Source organism: Pithys albifrons, chromosome 22 (assembly GCF_047495875.1).
Source record: "Pithys albifrons albifrons isolate INPA30051 chromosome 22, PitAlb_v1, whole genome shotgun sequence".
Taxonomy (NCBI): Eukaryota; Metazoa; Chordata; class Aves; order Passeriformes; family Thamnophilidae; genus Pithys; species Pithys albifrons.
Genome location: NC_092479.1, coordinates 5,585,189 through 5,603,016, shown reverse-complemented (window position 1 = coordinate 5,603,016; position 17,828 = coordinate 5,585,189). Strand labels below are relative to the sequence as shown.

General features: G+C 49.0%; 3 protein-coding genes across 9 annotated transcripts in view; 2 read left to right on the top strand and 1 right to left on the bottom strand.

Annotated features, from left to right (window-relative positions):
- PLCH2 (phospholipase C eta 2) overlaps positions 1-3,589 on the top strand; it is a 71,942-nt gene extending 68,353 nt beyond the window's left edge. For 3 of the 4 annotated variants that reach the window (XM_071575624.1, XM_071575627.1, XM_071575625.1), the window contains exon 23: positions 594-3,589. In XM_071575624.1, coding sequence (XP_071431725.1) covers positions 594-2,320 — 1,727 coding nt within the window. In that variant the 3' untranslated portion in view covers positions 2,321-3,589. Of the gene's footprint in view, positions 1-590 lie in introns of all 4 variants that reach the window. The other variant, XM_071575626.1, reaches the window with a different exon arrangement.
- Positions 3,590-6,319: 2,730 nt separating this feature from the next.
- LOC139682025 (probable glutamate receptor) lies at positions 6,320-16,606 on the top strand. Of its 4 annotated transcripts, none has more exons than XM_071575943.1 (11): positions 6,320-6,481; positions 7,915-8,022; positions 9,644-9,675; positions 10,180-10,239; positions 11,210-11,389; positions 11,969-12,195; positions 12,463-12,560; positions 13,018-13,235; positions 13,695-13,920; positions 14,431-14,678; positions 15,174-16,606. In XM_071575943.1, the coding sequence occupies exons 2-11, from the start codon at positions 7,950-7,952 to the stop codon at positions 15,273-15,275; spliced, it is 1,464 nt and encodes a 487-aa protein (XP_071432044.1). In that variant the 5' UTR covers positions 6,320-6,481; positions 7,915-7,949; the 3' UTR covers positions 15,276-16,606. The 4 variants fall into 4 exon arrangements, with proteins under 4 accessions (XP_071432044.1, XP_071432045.1, XP_071432046.1 ...); XM_071575944.1 differs by having other exon boundaries at positions 7,912-8,022; XM_071575945.1 differs by lacking the exon at positions 6,320-6,481 and adding an exon at positions 7,271-7,597.
- PANK4 (pantothenate kinase 4 (inactive)) overlaps positions 16,317-17,828 on the bottom strand; it is an 18,564-nt gene continuing 17,052 nt past the window's right edge. The window contains exon 19 of the mRNA XM_071575939.1: positions 16,317-16,829. Coding sequence (XP_071432040.1) covers positions 16,616-16,829 — 214 coding nt within the window. The 3' untranslated portion in view covers positions 16,317-16,615. The remainder of the gene's footprint in view (positions 16,830-17,828) is intronic.

Genomic DNA, 17,828 nt, shown 5'->3' with positions numbered 1-17,828 from the left:
AAGTTTTTGTTTTGTTTTGGAAGTCCCATTGCCAACATTCCACTGTATCATCCAGATCATTTTTAATCTGCTCCACAAGTCCTGTGCTGCTTCTCTTCTGAGTAATGGGTCACTGGGGATCATGACTGGTGGTTGGGCACTGGTGCTCTGAATTGTTATCATCTGATACGCTGACCTGTTTGAGAGCTGAAAGGAAGGAAAACACCAGTTCAAGTGGTGCTGGATGGTGGAGGAAGGAAAGTTAGTTTACAAAAGGGGACACAAAGGACACAAATTGCTGGGTACTGTGATTGTTTGATAAGACAACCAGAGGAGTCATATGGTGCTGCTGTGCATGAACTGAGATTTCTTGAAACAACAGGGCTTTGGGCAGCTAAAACTGAATGCGCAGAAATTTTTGCTGCCTTTAGCCTGGCATTTGAATTCATAAATTATTTTAAGAATCATCATTAATATATGCAATTACTACCTTAAAAAAAAAGATAACATAAAGAATAAATCTCAGCGTGAACTATAATTTGTAAGGTAATTAACCCTTATCTCTGTTTTTCTTTTTTCTTTCTTTTTCCTCTCTTTCCATGCCTCCCAAGCAGACATCTGCCATTTCTCCATGCAGAGGTCAGTCACTTCTTTGTGCAGCCTAGAAACGATCACAGAGGAGCCTGTTCTTGCCAGTGAAAACCATCACTCCAGCCTTGTCCTCCCTCTGCCCATTACTCCCCACAGTGAGTCTGAAGAAAGGTCTGGGTCTGATCATTCCACTGAAGCTCCATCAGAAGGAAGCAGCACATCCAAGCAGCCTCAACAATCTCTGCTCACTGGAGAACGAAGCACAAATTTGGCTGCAGAAGACCAAGGGCAGGTTGTCCCCAGAGCAGCTGACACAAGTTTAGTAGCCCAAGAAGATGACGGGACAAGTACGGCAGGATGTCCCACAGAGGAAAGTGTCAGGACACAGGTGTGCAGTAACTCTGAAGGCCAGTGTGGACTGGCAGCACATCCCCCAAAAGCCAGGTTGGTAGTGGCAGAAGATCCCACTGCTGGCAGACCTGTTGGAAACTGCCAGGAGCAAACCCAGCAACCAGGTCAGGTATTAATGGGCGTGAAAAGCACGTCTGAATCCAAAGGGCAAAAACTGTGTGCAGCAGCTGTTCTACCACAGCAAAACCACATGACTAACAGCACACAGGCAGACACGCTCCAGAAGGGCCGGGCTGCAGAGGCTCTGCCTATTTCTGTTCCTCAAGCGAGCTCATACATGTTGGCAAGGAGGGCAAAGAGTGAAGGACTGAAAACGTCAGACTCCTCAGCCTTAATAAAACCCCCAAGCAGCCTGTCTCCAGCAGCAGAAGTGTACTTTGATGCCACTGTCAACGACCGCATCTGGAGCAAGCTGGATGGCAGCAGCCACCGCGATAGCATGTCCTCCTCCTCCAGCATGTCCTCCAACGACACCGTGATCGACCTCTCCCTGCCCAACCTGGCTCGCAAGAGCCTCCCCGACCTCGGCCTGCGCCCGGACCCCCTGGAGCCCCTGGCCATCAGGAAGGGGATGCGCCCACGCTCCGCCACCACGTGCAGCAACGAGATGCCAATGGTGAGCAAGAGCAAGTCCAACCCCAACCTGAGGGCAGGCCAGCTGCCAGCAGATGAACTGTGCCCCCGACCTCTCACCAGGAGCCCCCAGGATGCCTTCTCGTCCATTCCCAGAAGGCACACCTGGAGCAGGCTGTACATGGAAAGCCTCAGACAGTCTTCTAACAAATCCAAAGCACACGATACGGTTGGGAACAACCAGGCAAAATCCAAAAGCCTGGGAGACCTCACCTCCGATGACATCGTGTGCACTTTCGAAAGCAAATACCGCAGCATCAGCAGGAGCTTCGTGACACGCTCCATGCGGGAGCAGCGCCGCGCCTCGGGGCTCAGGTCCCCCGCCAGAGCCCGGGATGAGCTGACGGAGCAGCTGAAGAAGCTGACGGCCTTCCAGCAGGAAAACGACATCACTTCCCCCATCAGCGTGGAGCCCAGCGAGTCGGAGGAGGAAGGGGAGAGCCTGGGGCTGCTGCGCCGCTCATCGTCGCGCAGCCAGAGCCGCGTGCGGTACATCGCCAACAGGGCCCGGCAGGCCCAGGAGAGGCAGCGGCTGCAGGGGCTGGGGCAGCTCGGGGGGAGCCCCATCGAGGAGAGGGGCAACCCCGAGGGCGCCTGCAGCGTGGCCAGGGCGCTGTGCATGGACGGGGCCGCGCTCAGCGCCCAGCCCAAGGTGCAGGAGGATTGCGGTGCTGACACCGAGGTGTTCTTCATGCTGAAACTGTGACCCGAGGGGCACCGAGCAAGGCCACGTTTACACCCCTGTCACAGCAGAACACAGAGAGCTGCGAGGCACAGAACAGCCTCCCGTGGCTCCAGTGCTTCCTGGCCTCCCTTGGGTGCTTAATGACAGGACTCCAAAGGGAATTTTAATTACACCTTTCCCAGCCTCCAGTTCAGCCTCCTTTGTATGTGACCACTTCTTGCATTTGCAGTTTGCTCTGTGCAAATCTCCTGGTCTTTACTAATTTCAGTAATTGTTCTTCCAATAGGTAATCTTGATGTTTAATAGATCAATGTGATGCTAACAACAGCTAAACTAAATTTTACTATTACAAATTTTGGATCCATCAAAGGAGGCTGGACTTGAAATCTTGCTCCCTGTTCTGTTTTATTTTCTGGAAGAGTCTGAGGCCTCTGAGGGTGTCCTCTTTGGAAAATAGTCAAAATTAATAATGTAGTAAATAAGTCCATCTTCCATCGTGGACCTGCTTATTTCAGTGAAAATCCATATTTTCTCTTTGAAGAAGAGCTCTCTTGTTCCAAAGCAATGCTTTTTTAAACCCAGCTTGTTTATACATATAAATATAAATATATATACACCTTTGTGTATGTAAGGATATGTCTGCACATGTATGGACACTTGCACACCCTGAACCTGAACTGTGACTGCTCCTTGTCTCAAGACATTGTCTGAGGGAATGAGACAGGAGACAGAAGGGAAGGACTAAAAATAGACAGGAAATATCTTGTGACTGGACTTCAGAAATGGCTAAGAAGAATGTTGGTCTCCTCTTGAAACAGCACTGTCCCTTCTGATGGTATTTTACCAATGCTGCTGTACATAGCACTTTTGGGATGAATTTTACTACTTCTGTATTGCACTGCCATGCAAAATTTTCAATGACATGTTTAAAAAAAGAGAGATATTTAATTTTTTTAGATGGACATATTTAGAATTAAATAACAACCTAAACAGAGTAATAATTTTTCCTCCCCACATTTTTTTTACTTTTTATTTTTAGGGATGTTGTGTCCCCCCCCAACTATGATGTCATTTATTATAGATGTACATTTTATCAGTGATGGAGAGGAATGTTTACTGAGATGCATTTAAAAAGAAACAGAGGTTTAATTTTATTCCAGGCTTCATAGAGTCCCTATTATTGAGAGGATATTTTGCCTTTGTAATGATTCTTTTGTGTATATTGCAAAATCTAAAGATTTGTTTGTAAAACCACCTTACACTACTAAAATAAACATATTTAACCTTCCAGCTGTTGAGTCTTTAGCTGTAGCAAAACACTGTGGTTTGTAATACATAAACACAGTTAATTCTCTCTGCTTTGTTTTCAAACTTCCTTTGTGGATAACATTTAATTTGTGTCTTTTTCAGAGTGGCAGCCAGTTCGGATCCAGCTCAGGTTGTCTCAGGTCCAGCAGAGCACATGCAAGTCTTGGCAGAGACCGACATTCTGTTGTGTGAGACACAGCACAGGGACTGAGTCAGAGCTGTGGCTGGGAATGTGAAAATTCCAGGGGAATGTGTGTAATTAGGAGCCAAACAGAGAATCCAAGAGCCAGTGGATTCTCTGACAGCTGTACAAGTGACACAGGTGGTCCAGTTTCATCACTGAGGTGGTTTAAAGTTTGGCTGAAAATGCTGTGGCGAATTTTGCTCTTGATTTGTCTCATTCAAAACTCTCCTCTATTCCTCTCTCAGCACAGTGCTGCATGTGCCCTGATTCACACTCCTCCTGGAAGGGCTGTCACTTACCTGGGGGCTGAAAGGAGTTCATGGTTCTAATTTTAGCATCATTAAGCACTTCAGGCATTCAAACTCCGAGATCTCAAAGTGTAAGGGAACTGTAGGTAGTGGTATTGTCCTGATGTGCAAAAGGGCTGCAGGGGTTTAATTCTCTGATTGAACCTTTTCAAATGGTCTCCAGTATGTTTTGTTTAAAAATATTCCCTCTGTTTTCCACCCTGGCTCAGATCTTCATTGCTTGTCTGCAGGATTTAGATGAGAGGTCCTTGAGGTTTGTGCAGCAAAGGTTTGGAAGGTGCACCGAGGTTCCCCTCGGTACCTCTGCAGTCTCTGAAGGAAAGGAGGGGGCGCTGCAGCAGAACGTGGGATGTGCCAAGAGGAGCCTCACGTTGTGTCTTAACACAAAGCAAATTTCATTAACATTCTCCAGACGAAAAGTCACTCTTGTAATACTTCAGCTGTGGGCTGAAAAGCTGCAGGGAGTTGCTGCTTTTTTAACTTTAATGCTTTTTTAACTTTAATGCCAAGTACATGCAGCTTGCCAGCTTTAGGAAGTTAATGTTTAAAAAGCTGATTTGTGTCTTCTCAAAAGACCAAGTTTCACAATCAGATTATTTTTATCTTTAATTGATTAGGCAATACTTGTTACATAATGCACCTCACAGAAGGAAACATCATTGTAGCGCTTCAAAACAATTCCCTTTGTTCAGATTTTAACTGTCTGGATTTAACTTGCCAGGGTACATGTGAATTTTGCCCTCTTGCTCCCAGATTAACAGTACCCACCCTCACAGCTTGTTCTGTGACACTGCATAAGACAATCATGTGTTTATTCCTATGAATGGAGTTCGTGCCATGGTACCCACACTGCTGAGTCAGCAGAAGGTCACTGAGCAGTTTTGCTCTTCCTTCACCTCCTCCTCCTGTGAGGCCTCAGACTCTTGGATGTGTTTTTCAGTCCATCAAATTGCAAGATCAGAAATCCAGAGTTTCCAAAGCACAAGGAGCCTGTTGGGCATGGCTGGACATGGGGTTTATGGTCTGTATTCCTCCAGCTTAGTGCTTCAGAAAGCTGATAATGAACATTGATTGGGTTGTTCCTTTCACAGCTGACTTTGTGCTCAGGTGCTCTCAGCTGCTCCAGACTGAGCTTCTCCACCCTTCTGTGCTGCAAACACTCACATACCATAATGTGCATCTTCTTAAAGCCCAGAAATTACCCAAGAGGAGCAGCTGGAAGCCTCAGGTCTCTGATTTTTTGCTAACCTGCCCCTCCCTGCAACCCTTTGCCGGAGTCTCTGGGGAAGAGCCCTCAGGGGAGGATGTGAAGAACAAATCACACTCAAACTACCAAAGGCAGCATCTGGAAATAAACTTGCAAAGAGGCCAAACCCTCTGAAAGAAATCCAGGTAAACAGAATTTTCTGTGTTCTTTTTCTGTTTTCGCCCACAGAAGGTGTAATGACTGTTTATTTCTTAGTATCTTGCCATAGTTTATATTGCAAGGATGATTTAAACCCTTTGGGGTCTGAAGTGCTTTAAAAGTGGTCTGAGGACTTCCCTGAAGTGCAGTGAGCTGAGTGAGCCCTTGGGCTCTGGCAGGAACAGCTGCACCAAGGTGTGGGCAGCATTACTTTTTAGTCAGGTTTGGAACATGTGTGTGCTTCTTATTTAAGTGTGGCCACTTTGCAGCTCCCCATCAGCAGCACTTGTAAAAGCTGACGTGTGTGTTTATGAATTGTATTTACAAACTACATGCTCGGCAGAATCAGACTTAGCAGCATCTCACTTTGGAAGTGGTGAAAGGGATGGGAATTCTCCTTCTGTGCCTGTGTATTGAACAGAACTGCACAAACTAGAGTAATTTAACAGTTTACCTTGAAGCTCAGGCCTTTATTTTGCAAGGAAATACCAGATATCTGTAATAATTTGAGGGGGTTGATGTTGTGCTGTCCCGAGAAGGTGTTGAGCAGCAGAGAGAGGCACAGCTGCACAGGACTGTTCCAAAGACAGACTTCTACAGGACCACAGCAGGCTCTGGTGTTTTCTGAGTTTTAATGTATTCAGCTGCTGGCCTGAGTTGCCTCCAAACTTTTTGCTGGGTGTAGTCTCCTCCCTCTTCCCAAAGCCCCAAGTGCCCCCTCACTCCGGGCTGGTTCTGCAGAAGCCCCTCCTCCTGCCCCAGCTGTTTAACCATCGCTGAGTGCCCGGGACTGGGCTCACTCTGTGCCCAGGCAGTGCTGAGTGCCCAGGGCTGAGCTCACTCTGTGCCCCGGGCTGAGCTCATTCTGTGCCCAGGCAGTGCTGAGTGCCCAGGGCTGAGCTCACTCTGTGCCCGGGCATTGCGCTGCTCCTGCCCAGACCTGGACAGACGGAACTGGAGGGGCCAAAGGAGCTGCTGTAAGTGGGAAACTGCCTTCAGTCTGTGCTCTTGTTCACCTGGCTGGGTCACACCTGGGGTACCAGGCTCCTTCCTGGCTGGGGGGTTCATCCACCCCCTCCTCAGGGGGTGATGGGCACCTTTTGGGTGCATTTGGAAAGACTGAAAAGCTGAGGAGTGAGAGCTGGCTCCAGCCAAGTGACTTTTAAAATCCTTTGCTTTGCTTTGCTGGAAAGCCTGAGAAAGCTTTGTGCTTGCTTAGGTGGGAGGTGGGGTGATGTGGCAGTGCTTAATTTAAGCTCTGCCAAGGAACTCTTTATACACTGAGAGCAAACTAACCCCCTCTGCCCTCCCATTATTCTCTCCAACTGATTCTGTTTGTTAAATGGCTCTGGTACTAAATTAGAACTAGGGAAGTGTATGAGCCTTTGCAAAAACCTCTTTTTTATATAGGTTTACAGTGTACTCTTTTAGATAATTAGCAGCCAGTGTGTTAACAGCTCTTTCTTTTCAAGGTGATGCCACCAATGTATTACCAGCTCTGATTTAAGTTTTGGTTTTTGAAGGAGGACACTTGAAATAAAGATGATTTTGTAGCATGTACCAAATTATTAGGAGAAAGAAGCAGTAATTCAGGTTAACTGAAGCAGGAGCAGTGCAGTTCCTCCCTGTCTCAGCCTGAAGATGCTGCTGCATTTCCTTCACATGCCCTGCTGGGTGATGAACCTGCTTCTTTTTTGTGCTGTTCTGGCAACAGCTCCAAGTAGCAACCACTTTGTCTGTATTCTACAACTACTCTTTAGAAAAAATCCACAGCTCCTTTCCTCTGATCCTTACAAGGATCAAAATATTCCAATTTGGAAGTATTTTTCAGAGCAGCAACAACAAAATCAGCTTGAAATTTAAGCCAGAAAGGATCTTCTGTGTAGGTTTTATTTCTTCCTCTCATTTGGTGAAAAATACAGGGCAAATGAGTGAGGGAAAGCACTGAGCTGTGATGTCAGGGGTTTTTACAGGAGTGCAGCTTTGGGGATAGTTCCCAAAAGCTGAGGAGGTAACTGAAGCCACTGCTTTCTGAGCATCAGTCAGAAGTTATACCACATGTAGGATTTTTTGCCTACATATTCTCATAAATGGTAAGTTTTCTTGGGCAATTTTAATTTGTTTGGGGGTTTTTTTATGGTTTCTGGGGTAATGATGTCCTGAATCTTGTTTGACACTATGACACCAGATACAATTGAAGATACTGCAGCAGTTTGAGACTTGGTCCCACCTGGCACTGGTTGCTTTTGCTCACTCTGCTGCTGATTTACAGTGTACAATTATTTGAAGCCATGCAGAGATTTTGTTGCAGAATTTGAAATTTTAAAAAGGTTAATAATAGGGCCTGAGTGAACACAGCAATGAGGAACTTTAGAACCAGCTTTAAGCGCTTGCCTTTCCCCTCCAGCAGGAAGGTTCCTTTGGACAGGAGATATTTCTGCTCCAATGGACAAAGGTCTCCACTTCACGATCTGGGTGGTTACAACTCTGCTGCTCCTGAGGGAATCCAGCCAGGCAGGTGAGGAAAATGATCCAGAAATGTTGGCTGCATCCACATCTGGTTTACTTCTTCTTTGGTGTGTTAATTCTTCCAGTCTTTAACTCCTAGTGCTTGCAGGATTTTGTTTTAATCTAAGGATTTGCTTTTTAATTGGTTATTAAGAGATCCCCAGGGCTCTTCTTGTGAGTGGGAGCACCCTGTGAGTGCTGCTACAGCTGAAAATCAGATGGCAGAGATGAGGAAAGATGGAACAGCCAAGAAAAAGGGTAGTTGGGGGTCCCTGAGTGCTGTTACTGTGGTTAAAGCTGCACTGCCTTGAGTTGGAGATCCCTTGAGTTGCAGCAGGATACACTGAGGATGGGGAGAAAATCGAGGAGAGGGGCCAGTTCTGAACAGCCCTACAGCCTTTTCCCAGGAGTTCAGCAGAATCATCTTCCACTGGAAGGCTGGGCATGCCCAGAGCACAAGGGGCAAGGAAAAGGCAGATTTTTGCAAACACAGTTTCCTGCAGCCACCAGGAAACAGGAATGGGGATGAGCCCCTTCTCTTTGTCTTGTGCTTCTGTCCCTCTCTCAGAAGAACTCCCAGAGAGGCCTTGGCTGCTGGGAAGTGTCACTGGGAAGTGTCACTGCCATGAACTGAGGCTGGGGCTGCACTTTGGTCCCTCGTGGGCCTTTCAGGAGGTCTCACAAAGGGGCTTTGAGCAGCTGCACCCGTGGGGGGCTGGAGCCTGCAGAACACACAGTTTTCTTCCAAGGAACCCCACAGGTCATCAAAAAGGGGCCTCAAAAAGCTGCTACTGGCTTTAATAAGTTTCTAAAGGGAGACAGGAGGACTCCTTTGTGAAGATTTCCAGCTCCCACGGAGAACTGTAATGGAGAAGGGGAAAACAGGTTTTGTTTTCAATAATGTAGAGTTCAGCATAAGGCCAGAAAATGCAAACCCAAAAGAGGAATAATAAATACATAATGAATGAATATACTGTTATATTTAATTAAAAACTCACAGCTTTTGCTTCAAAGAGTGAAAACACTGTACTTCTTTTTTTTTATCTTGAGGGATTTTCAGCTTTTGCACTGTGAATTCTTTGATTCCCAGGAACATATTCTAGAAAAGATCATCCTAGGCAATTAAGGAGCCATATATTGACTAAATTGTGGTTTTAATTGTGCATCTCAGATGCAGAAGCTGTCACTAGTAGAGGAAGGGAGGAGTAAAAAAACCCAGTGTTTTGGAACTGGATGGTGAGGAACTTTTGGCTGTTTCCAGGGTTTTTCCTCTGGAATAGGTGGCTTGGCAGGAATGGGGGGAAATGTTGGTGTGTGAGGAAGCAGAAGAGCTGGAGATTCCCCCCCTCAGGAGGGCAGTAGGGAAATACCAGTGGGTTGTGCAGGATCCATTCCCCAGTGAGTGAGGGACAACCCCCACTACTGAGTGACAATCAGAACCTGCTGCAGCCCCACTCGGGCTCTTCTGTCTCTGCTGCCCTTTGTGCTGTGGAGGAGAAAACAAACTCAGGAGCTTGGGAGTCCAAAGTGAATGTTCTGTTTATTGAGGTGCACTGTGAAATGAGGGTATGAAATGTCACTTTCTGTAAATACAAGCCTCAAAAGAATCTGATTTTGTTGTGTTTTTCCAGGAGCTGGGAGGAATGATGATGCTGTGAGTAAGGTATGTTTAAGTTCTTTGGTGCAGAGCTACTAATGAAGGCATAGGTGCCAAAGGTCTTACATTTAAATTCAGAAATGGATGTGGTAATATTTTAAATGCACTGGTCATGGATGACTGTGTGTCTAAGCTTTTGTTTTGTATCTTGAATTCAGTTCCACACAGAAGTGAATCCATGTTTCCTCTCCTATTCTCAGGTTTCCTACTGTTCTGTAGGAAGAGTCTCTAATTAGACCTTAATTGGCTGCTAACTCTTTTGTCTGCAACATGATTTGAACTCTTGGGAAGGCTGTACCACTATCTGAAGAATTGTGACAACATTTGAAGTGATTTTTATTTGGACCAGGCACTGAAGTGAAGGGCCTGTGATGAGTCACTGTCAGGGTCAGGTTCAGACCTGGGTTAACACACACCCCTGACACCCCAGGCTGGAAATTAAGCTCCAGCCTGGTGGGGCCGCGTCTGGGACTTTGAAATCCAACTGTTCCTTCATGTTTTGGTTTGCAGGGCACTGACTCAAGGGGATCAGGTGAAGGTCTCCCAGTCCTGACTGTCACAACGATCCTGGTAAGTCAGAGACAGAGAGGGGGGCAGGGACAGAGCTGGAATTGCACTGGGCTTTTTTCCCCCACCCCTATATTTACAGGTGGTTTTTTGGGCTGGTTTTGGCACTGATGTCCCTGCTCCTCACAGGCTATTTTGGGAGCTGGCTCAGGGTGTAGAGATGGAAACTGTCAGTGGGTGGCAGTGGAAGAATCTGGGGGCTGTCACAGCTGGGCAATGCCCTGGGCAGGCAGCCAGGGCTCTCTGTGCTGAGCCACGTTGGAGGGGTTGGTTACCTGCGTTTGTGTCCTGCAGTAGGAATAATGTAAAGATCACACATATGCAGGGACAAAAACAGGCCATAAACCCCCAAAATGCATTTCCATGTGCTCCAGACAGGGAGGACTTGCAGAAGCAGCTGCAGCAGTGAATTTTCTGACACTGTGGTCAGGCCCTGCCCAGCCTGTGCCCCTCAGCTGAGGATTTGATGGGCCAAATGGAAAGTGTTTAGCTTTTAGCCTGAGAATTTCATTTGCTTCTGTGGAACCCTTTGACTTGCAGAGTGCAGCTGCCCTACTGGAACTGTTGGCTGCAGCCAGTGGTGACACAACTGCAGGGAATGAAATCATTCAAGTTTGGAAATGTTGTCCCTTTCATAATGTGGAGAGAAGGCTCTGGGGAGGGTTTGCCAGATGCTGGTTTAACTCTGCACCATGGGCCCTGCAGACTGGGGATGATACAGCTGTGTATGTCCAGCTGTGTGTGTGTGCTGGGGTGTCCAGCTGTGTGTGTGTGTGTCCAGCTGTGTGTGTGTGTCCAGCTGTGTGTGTGTCCAGCTCTGTGTGTGTGTGTGATGGGATGTCCAGCTGTGTGTGTGTGGTGTGTGCTGGGGTGTCCAGCTGTGTGTGTGTGTCCAGCTCTGTGTGTGTGTGTGATGGGATGTCCAGCTGTCTGTGTGTGTGCTGGGGTGTCCAGCTGTGTGTCCCCCACACAGGAGGATCCCTACATGATGGTGAGGGGGGCAGAGCTCGAGGGGTACTGCATGGACCTGCTGGCAGCCCTGGCAGGGATGCTGCGCTTCCAGTACCGCGTCAAGGTGGTTGGGGATGGGAAATATGGAGCCATATCCGCCGGCGGGAACTGGACCGGGATGATCGGAGAGATCCTCAGGAAGGTAATGCTCCCCCTGTGTTCCTCCCCAGCTGCAGCTCCAGAGGGACAGTGGGAACTTCCTTAGTTTGCTCAGGGGCTGAGGAACTCAGAGTTATCCTGCCTGGAGTGCAGGACTAAGGAACAGCAGGCTTTGGAGCTGGTTTTGGCCCAAAACATGGATATGGAAACTGAGGCACAAGGAGACCGTGGCCAAGGCAGGAAATACTTGGTGCACCAGGGCACTGCCTGTGCAGTGTGTGTCTGTCTCAGAGGGTGCCCAATGCCCCTGTGCCCTGAGAGATCTCAGGCATCTTGGCAAAACTTACCTTGTAGTGATGGACAGGGTAACACTTGTCCCTTGTGGAATGGTAATAATGCCTCAGACTCTTCAAGGCAATGACTGAATGCACATCACCCCATGAGCTGCCATCCCTGTGGCACCTCTGATGTTCTGCCATCTGTGGGTACCATTTCAGTTAAACCTCCATGCCCCTCTGAACTGTCTGTGCCCAGCCCTGAGTCGTGCCAGGGGAGCTGCTATTTGAGGGACAGAACTGTTCCCAAGGCTGGAGGGTTGATTATCTCTTGTCCCCTCTCTCAGGAAGCCGACATTGCAGTGGCTCCACTGACAGTGACCTCAGCCAGGGAAGAGGTGGTCTCCTTCACCACACCCTTCCTGCAGACCGGCATTGGGATCCTGCTTCGGAAGGACACAGTCTCCCAGGAGCTGTCTTTCTTCCACTTCTTGTCTCCCTTCAGCAAGGAGACCTGGACAGGCCTTTTATTTGCTTATCTGCTGACCTGCTTCTGCCTCTTTCTTGTTGCCAGGTACAAATGAATGTTTTTTACAGATTTTGTGCAAGTCAGAGGCTTTCTCAGCTATGGAGAGATTAGTTTTTAAGAAACTACCAGGAAGCATTTTGCTTTGAGGAACCTTCTGTATGGGTATAGTAGTAGGGCTAAGAAAGCTTAAATCCTGTCAGATTAAGCCAGCATTAAGAGTAGGATCTCCCCAGGAGGAGCACCATCCTTCATGTGGATTATTTGTATTTTTTCCCCCGAATGTCTGGTTTTATCCTGTCATTTTCCCCCCAGACTGAGCCCCTCTGAATGGAATGAGGCAAAGAATGAAGAGAACCATTTTACCTTCCTGAACAGCCTCTGGTTTGGAGCAGGAGCACTTGCCCTGCAAGGTGAGCTGGGAGGGTGCAGCCAGGCAGCTCTGGGAGCAGTGGGCATTTTAAGCTGCTGGTGTATCCACCTCCATCTGTGCCACTGGTGTGATGTGCAGTTGGAGGAAAAGGAGTCCCAGTAGGGACACTTGGAGCACTTCCAGTTTGGGCACCTGTAGGGATTGGTGGCCACCTTCAGCCAGGGAATGTGTTTTCAGCTGGCACAATTGCTCTGGGCAATGCCAAGCTGCCCATGGCTCTGGTGCCTCGTGCAGTGTGTTGTTGGTTGTTGCTTTGGGCCCTTGCTGCTTTTCCAGCCCTGCATTGCAGTGTTGATGCTGCTCAGACAAACTCAGTGGGGCTTTGCAGGCTCAGGTGGAGCTGCAGGGCAGGTTTTGCCTTTTGGCCTTTATTTAAAGGGAAGTTCTGACCTGAAGCTCTGGGTGTCTCTCTCCACACCCCCCTCCCTGTGATGCAGGTGTGACCCCCCAGCCCCAGGCGCTCTCAGTGCGGGTCATCGCTGTGGTCTGGTGGCTCTTCACCCTGGCCCTGCTCGCCGCCTACATCGCCAACTTCACCGCCCTGTTGAGCTCGGGCAGTGAGCAGCTCCCCATCCAGACCTTCGAGGACCTGGTGAAGCAAAGGAACCTTGAGTTTGGGACTCTGGAGGGCTCCTCTACCTTCTACTTCTTCAAGGTGCAGAGACTCTCATTGTGCAAACACACACAGAGGCTGCAGTGCCACTGAGCTGGGGCCAAGTCGTCCAGCTTATGCCTTAAAATACCCTCATCACTATTGACTATTTTTCCTGTAGTACTTCAAATAATAGGATTGTTGTTCTGTTCATCTGTTCTTCCACCTTTTCTCACAGAAAACCAGGCAGGGAACTCTATTTTTGTTGTGTGTTCTCCTTTGGAAAGCACCTCTGCCCTTCAGGGGCTATCCCTGTGTACCTTGAGGTGCTGTGTGTGACACTCATACCCCTCCCAACACTGTCAGGGGCAGTCTGTGCTCACTGGGGTCACAGAGGGCTCAAGGGGCAATGCTTTTAGTGTTCTTGTTCTCCAAATTGTTTTACAGCCCTTGCGCGTATACACAGATTTTCTTGGTGATTGTTTCCCATTTGAGTTTGACACCTGGATTTTTGGGCTGCAGAACTCCAAGAATCCCATCCACCAGATGATCTACGAGTACATGGAGAAGAGGAGGGAGCACGTGTTAGTCAAGACCTACCAGGAGGCCATTCAGCGTGTGATGGACTCGAACTACGCCTTCATCGGGGAGTCCATCTCACAGGACCTCGCGGCCGCCCGGCACTGCAACCTCATCCGCGCCCCTGAGGTCATCGGGGCCAGGGGCTATGGCATCGCCACCACCCAGAGTGAGTCCCTGTGCCCCACAGCTTCCCCCTGCCCCATGGGCTGCCAGGGTTCTGCACCACCACTGACAGGGCTTGGTGTGGACAGGGCCTGACCCAGTGCGAATGTAGCATAGAGGATGAACAGAAAACACTGGCAGGGTCACCATGCTGGGGAATTGGCACTGGCACTGACTTTCTTTGAACTGTGATGTGCAAACATTCCATCGCCCCGGGCTGTCCTTGGTTTCTGTGGGTGTTTCGTATTGCCTTGGTCCCAGGAATGCAGATCCCCCAACACAGTTTGCTCTTGTGGGGGCCTGAGTGCTGCTACTTTCCAAAGCACCTTCACTCTGTCCTTGTTCCACCTCTGTGGACTGAACAGGATGGTTGCTGGTCAGGGAAAGCCTTTGGCTCAGTGTGTTGTGTTCAGTGGCCACCTGAGCACTGGGGGTGGTGCAGCAGCATCGCCACTGGTGTGATGGTGTCTGAGAGCCCTCCCCTCCCATCCCTCTGTCCCTCTGCCCCTTGCAGCCTCCCCCTGGACCAAGCCGCTGTCCATCGCTGTGCTCAAGCTGAGCGAGCTGGGTGACCTGGACTACCTGCGGAACAAGTGGTGGGAAAGCAGCTGCCTCCGGCAGAGCCGGGACCGCTGGAGCCCCCTGGAGCCACCGGCGCTGGGGGGGCTCTTCCTGGCCCTGGGCGTGGGCCTCACTCTCGGCATCCTGGCAGCCCTGGCTGAGCTCTCCAACAGCAGCCGGCACACAGCTGGGCACGCCAAGGTGGGTGTTCCCTCCTGCCACCAGGTCTGCACTTTCATCCTGGTACTGCCTTCCCTAAGGAGGGAGAACACAAGTCCCAGCAGGGTGGGAGGGCTGAGGGAAGTGTTGTGTTTACTCCTCAAAGCACCAAAACTTCATAGCTGTGGCTGTGGGATGGTTTTGTAGTTTGAATAAGGTAACAATAAAAAACCAATACCCCTCCTCCCACCAATAACCATTAAATGGAAACATTTCCTGTGGCCCCGAACCAACCAAACTCACTCCACCGTGCTGGATGTTACAGAGGACAGGAAATGATCAGTAACAAGTTTATTCTCAGTTATGGCTGTTCTTAAGTCATTTGACAAGCAGGAAAAGACACGTAATCAAACTGTACCACTATCTGAGTGTGCCCTTGGTGTTCCTGTTCTGCACCTGTCCCAAGGGATGGAATTGGGATGGGATGGGACACAGAACAACCCACCCACCCCTTCTCTCCTCCCTTCTGTTTTTCAGAAATCTTGTTGCTCTGTTTTCATAGAGGAGATCTGCACCCGTCTACGTATAAAAGAAAGTGCCAGACCCAGCCAGGAGCCATCAGGGAAGGCAAATGCTTGAGAATGTTTTGCTTAAGATGGGCCTGTGTTAGGGTTGTACCATGTTCATGTCCTAGGAGCTGTACCAGTGTAGAAAGGTGTTTTCCTGCTAGTCTAGAGGAGTAGTTTTCTAATGACACAAACAGATCACTTCTGGAGTGGTGGTGGAGCTGTGGATACAGAAGGAAATTAACTGGCTTGGAAGAATTTAAATTGATAAGGGATAGAGTGGAACTGTAACAAATAAGGGAGTGAATAACCTGGTGAAATGGAGCTGAGCTGGCCAATGGTGGATCCATGTTTAGGTTAGAAGTTTACCCTGTAAGTCCATGAATGCCTGTAGGAGTAAGTGACTGGGGACAGGTTAATGTGAAGCCTCTGCTACTAATTAGTGTGAGGTACAATCTTGGAACATCAAAGCTCTTGCCTGTTGTGATCAGGAACAACAGCTTAAGCATTTCAGCTATAAATAGCCTGTATCCTCCCCTCTCTGAGCAGGAGATGCTGGTTGGTGGGAAGCTCATTCCTGGATCAGAACTGACAGTGCTGTTGTGCAACCCCAAACAGGCTCTCCCTGCACCCCAAGCCTGGGAAGGGGAGCCCCAACCACTGGAGCTGAGAAATGCCAGATGTGGGCTTGTCCTTTGTCCCTTCCCATCACAGGATAAGGGTCACTGTTTGGTGACAGATACTGTTTTGTTCTAGGTAACCAAGTATTAAGGATGAGGGTTGACAGTGGAGATCCAGCAGAACTAGAGCAGGGAGTCCTCACCTGCGAATGGGAACAGACAGGGAGAGCAAGGGGGGCTGGGAGTGCCAACTGCTGGGAAAATCAGGGCTGGTTCTTATCTCAGACTGCGACAGCTCCAGCTCAGACACAGCCTGGGCAACATCTGGGGTGAGAAAGTGGATCAGTCCTTCCATCAACTGAACTGCACAGAGCAGGAGAGACTTACGTAAGTTTAAAAGCTGAAAATGCAATGTCAGGTTCACTTAGCACTTAAAACTATTTGGTACGTGCCATGTCACTGCTGGCAGAGTAGGCAGAGATGTGTAAAAAAGGTTTCATTGACATTTAAATATATTTCTATATGAATGTCTCACAGAACAAAAAAATAAAGTCTTTTCATCACAAATACTGCAGCATTAAAATAAACACTTACCAAAATAAACAATGAGTGATATACATATATATATTTGAGTGTGTAGACTATAGAGTGAATCATATTGTCGCTTTTTAAGTCACAAAAGCACAATATAAATACGGAATTTCCTGTGAACTCTTTTCCCTGTTGTAATAAAAATACATTCTTTACAGTTAAAGTAAAACTAGTGCAAGTCCATCCGCTCTGTCCCAGCCCATCATTTACATGGCACTTCATACTTGAAGATGACACTGAAGATCTTGCCCCCGAGGCGGTCGGCGAGCCACGAGTTCTTGATCACAGCCAGTTTGAGGCTCTCACACCTCAGGGCTGCGTAGTAGTTGGTGTGGATGGCCCTGCCCATGCCCTCGATCACCACCAGGTCTGTCTGCCGCTCCCGCACCAGCACTGCCAGCCCCTGGTCCAGGCGGCTGCAACACAGCGAGTCAGAGCAGCCAAACCCACCCCTGCACTGCACAAGGGGCAGAATAGCCAAATCCACCCCTGCATAGCATAGGGGGCAGAGCAAACCCCACCCCTGCACTGCACAGGGGCAGAGCAAGCCCCACCCCTGCACTGCACAGGGGGCAGAGCAAGCCCCACCCCTGCACTGCACAGCAGGGGCAGAGCAAGCCCCACCCCTGCACTGCACAGCAGGGGCAGAGCAAACCCCACCCCTGCACTGCACAGCAGGGGCAGAGCAAACCCCACCCCTGCACTGCACAGCAGGGGCAGAGCAAACCCCACCCCTGCACTGCACAGCAGGGGCAGAGCAAACCCCACCCCTGCACTGCACAGCAGGGGCAGAGCAAACCCCACCCCTGCACTGCACAGCAGGGGCGGCTCCAAGGGCTTTACCATGCATGGAGCACGGGTGGAAGGGTTTGGGATTGAATTACTGATGCCCTTAAACTGGGACACTTTAAATCAAAGGAAATTGACTGAAATGTCATAGAATCACAGAATGGACAGAGATGGAAGGGACCCACGAGGATCAGCAAGATCAGCTCCTGGCCCTGCACAGGACCATCCCCAACAGTCCCCAGTGTGCTCGAGAGCATTGTCCAAGCACTCATTGAGCTCTGTCAGGTTTGGTGCTGTGACCACTGCCCAGGGGAGCCTGTTCCTTTGCTTTAAAGCTTCATTAAATGCATCAGAATACGGATTTTGCACAAACACAGGTAAGTTCTGTCTCCAATAGGAAAACTAATCAAAAGTAAACAGGTTAATGTGAAATGCTGTTTATTTCCAGGGGATTTTTGGTCACCTGCACGATCTGATGTCAGCTGCTGAGCCACCTTACAACATGAAGAGACAACTCAATAAGGGTCTACAACCCATAAGGCCTGACCAGTGTTATAAGTCTGTAAATCCACACTAAGCAACTCCTAAGGGGTGTGTGAGTGATTCCCATCAGGAAAGGTGGCTGG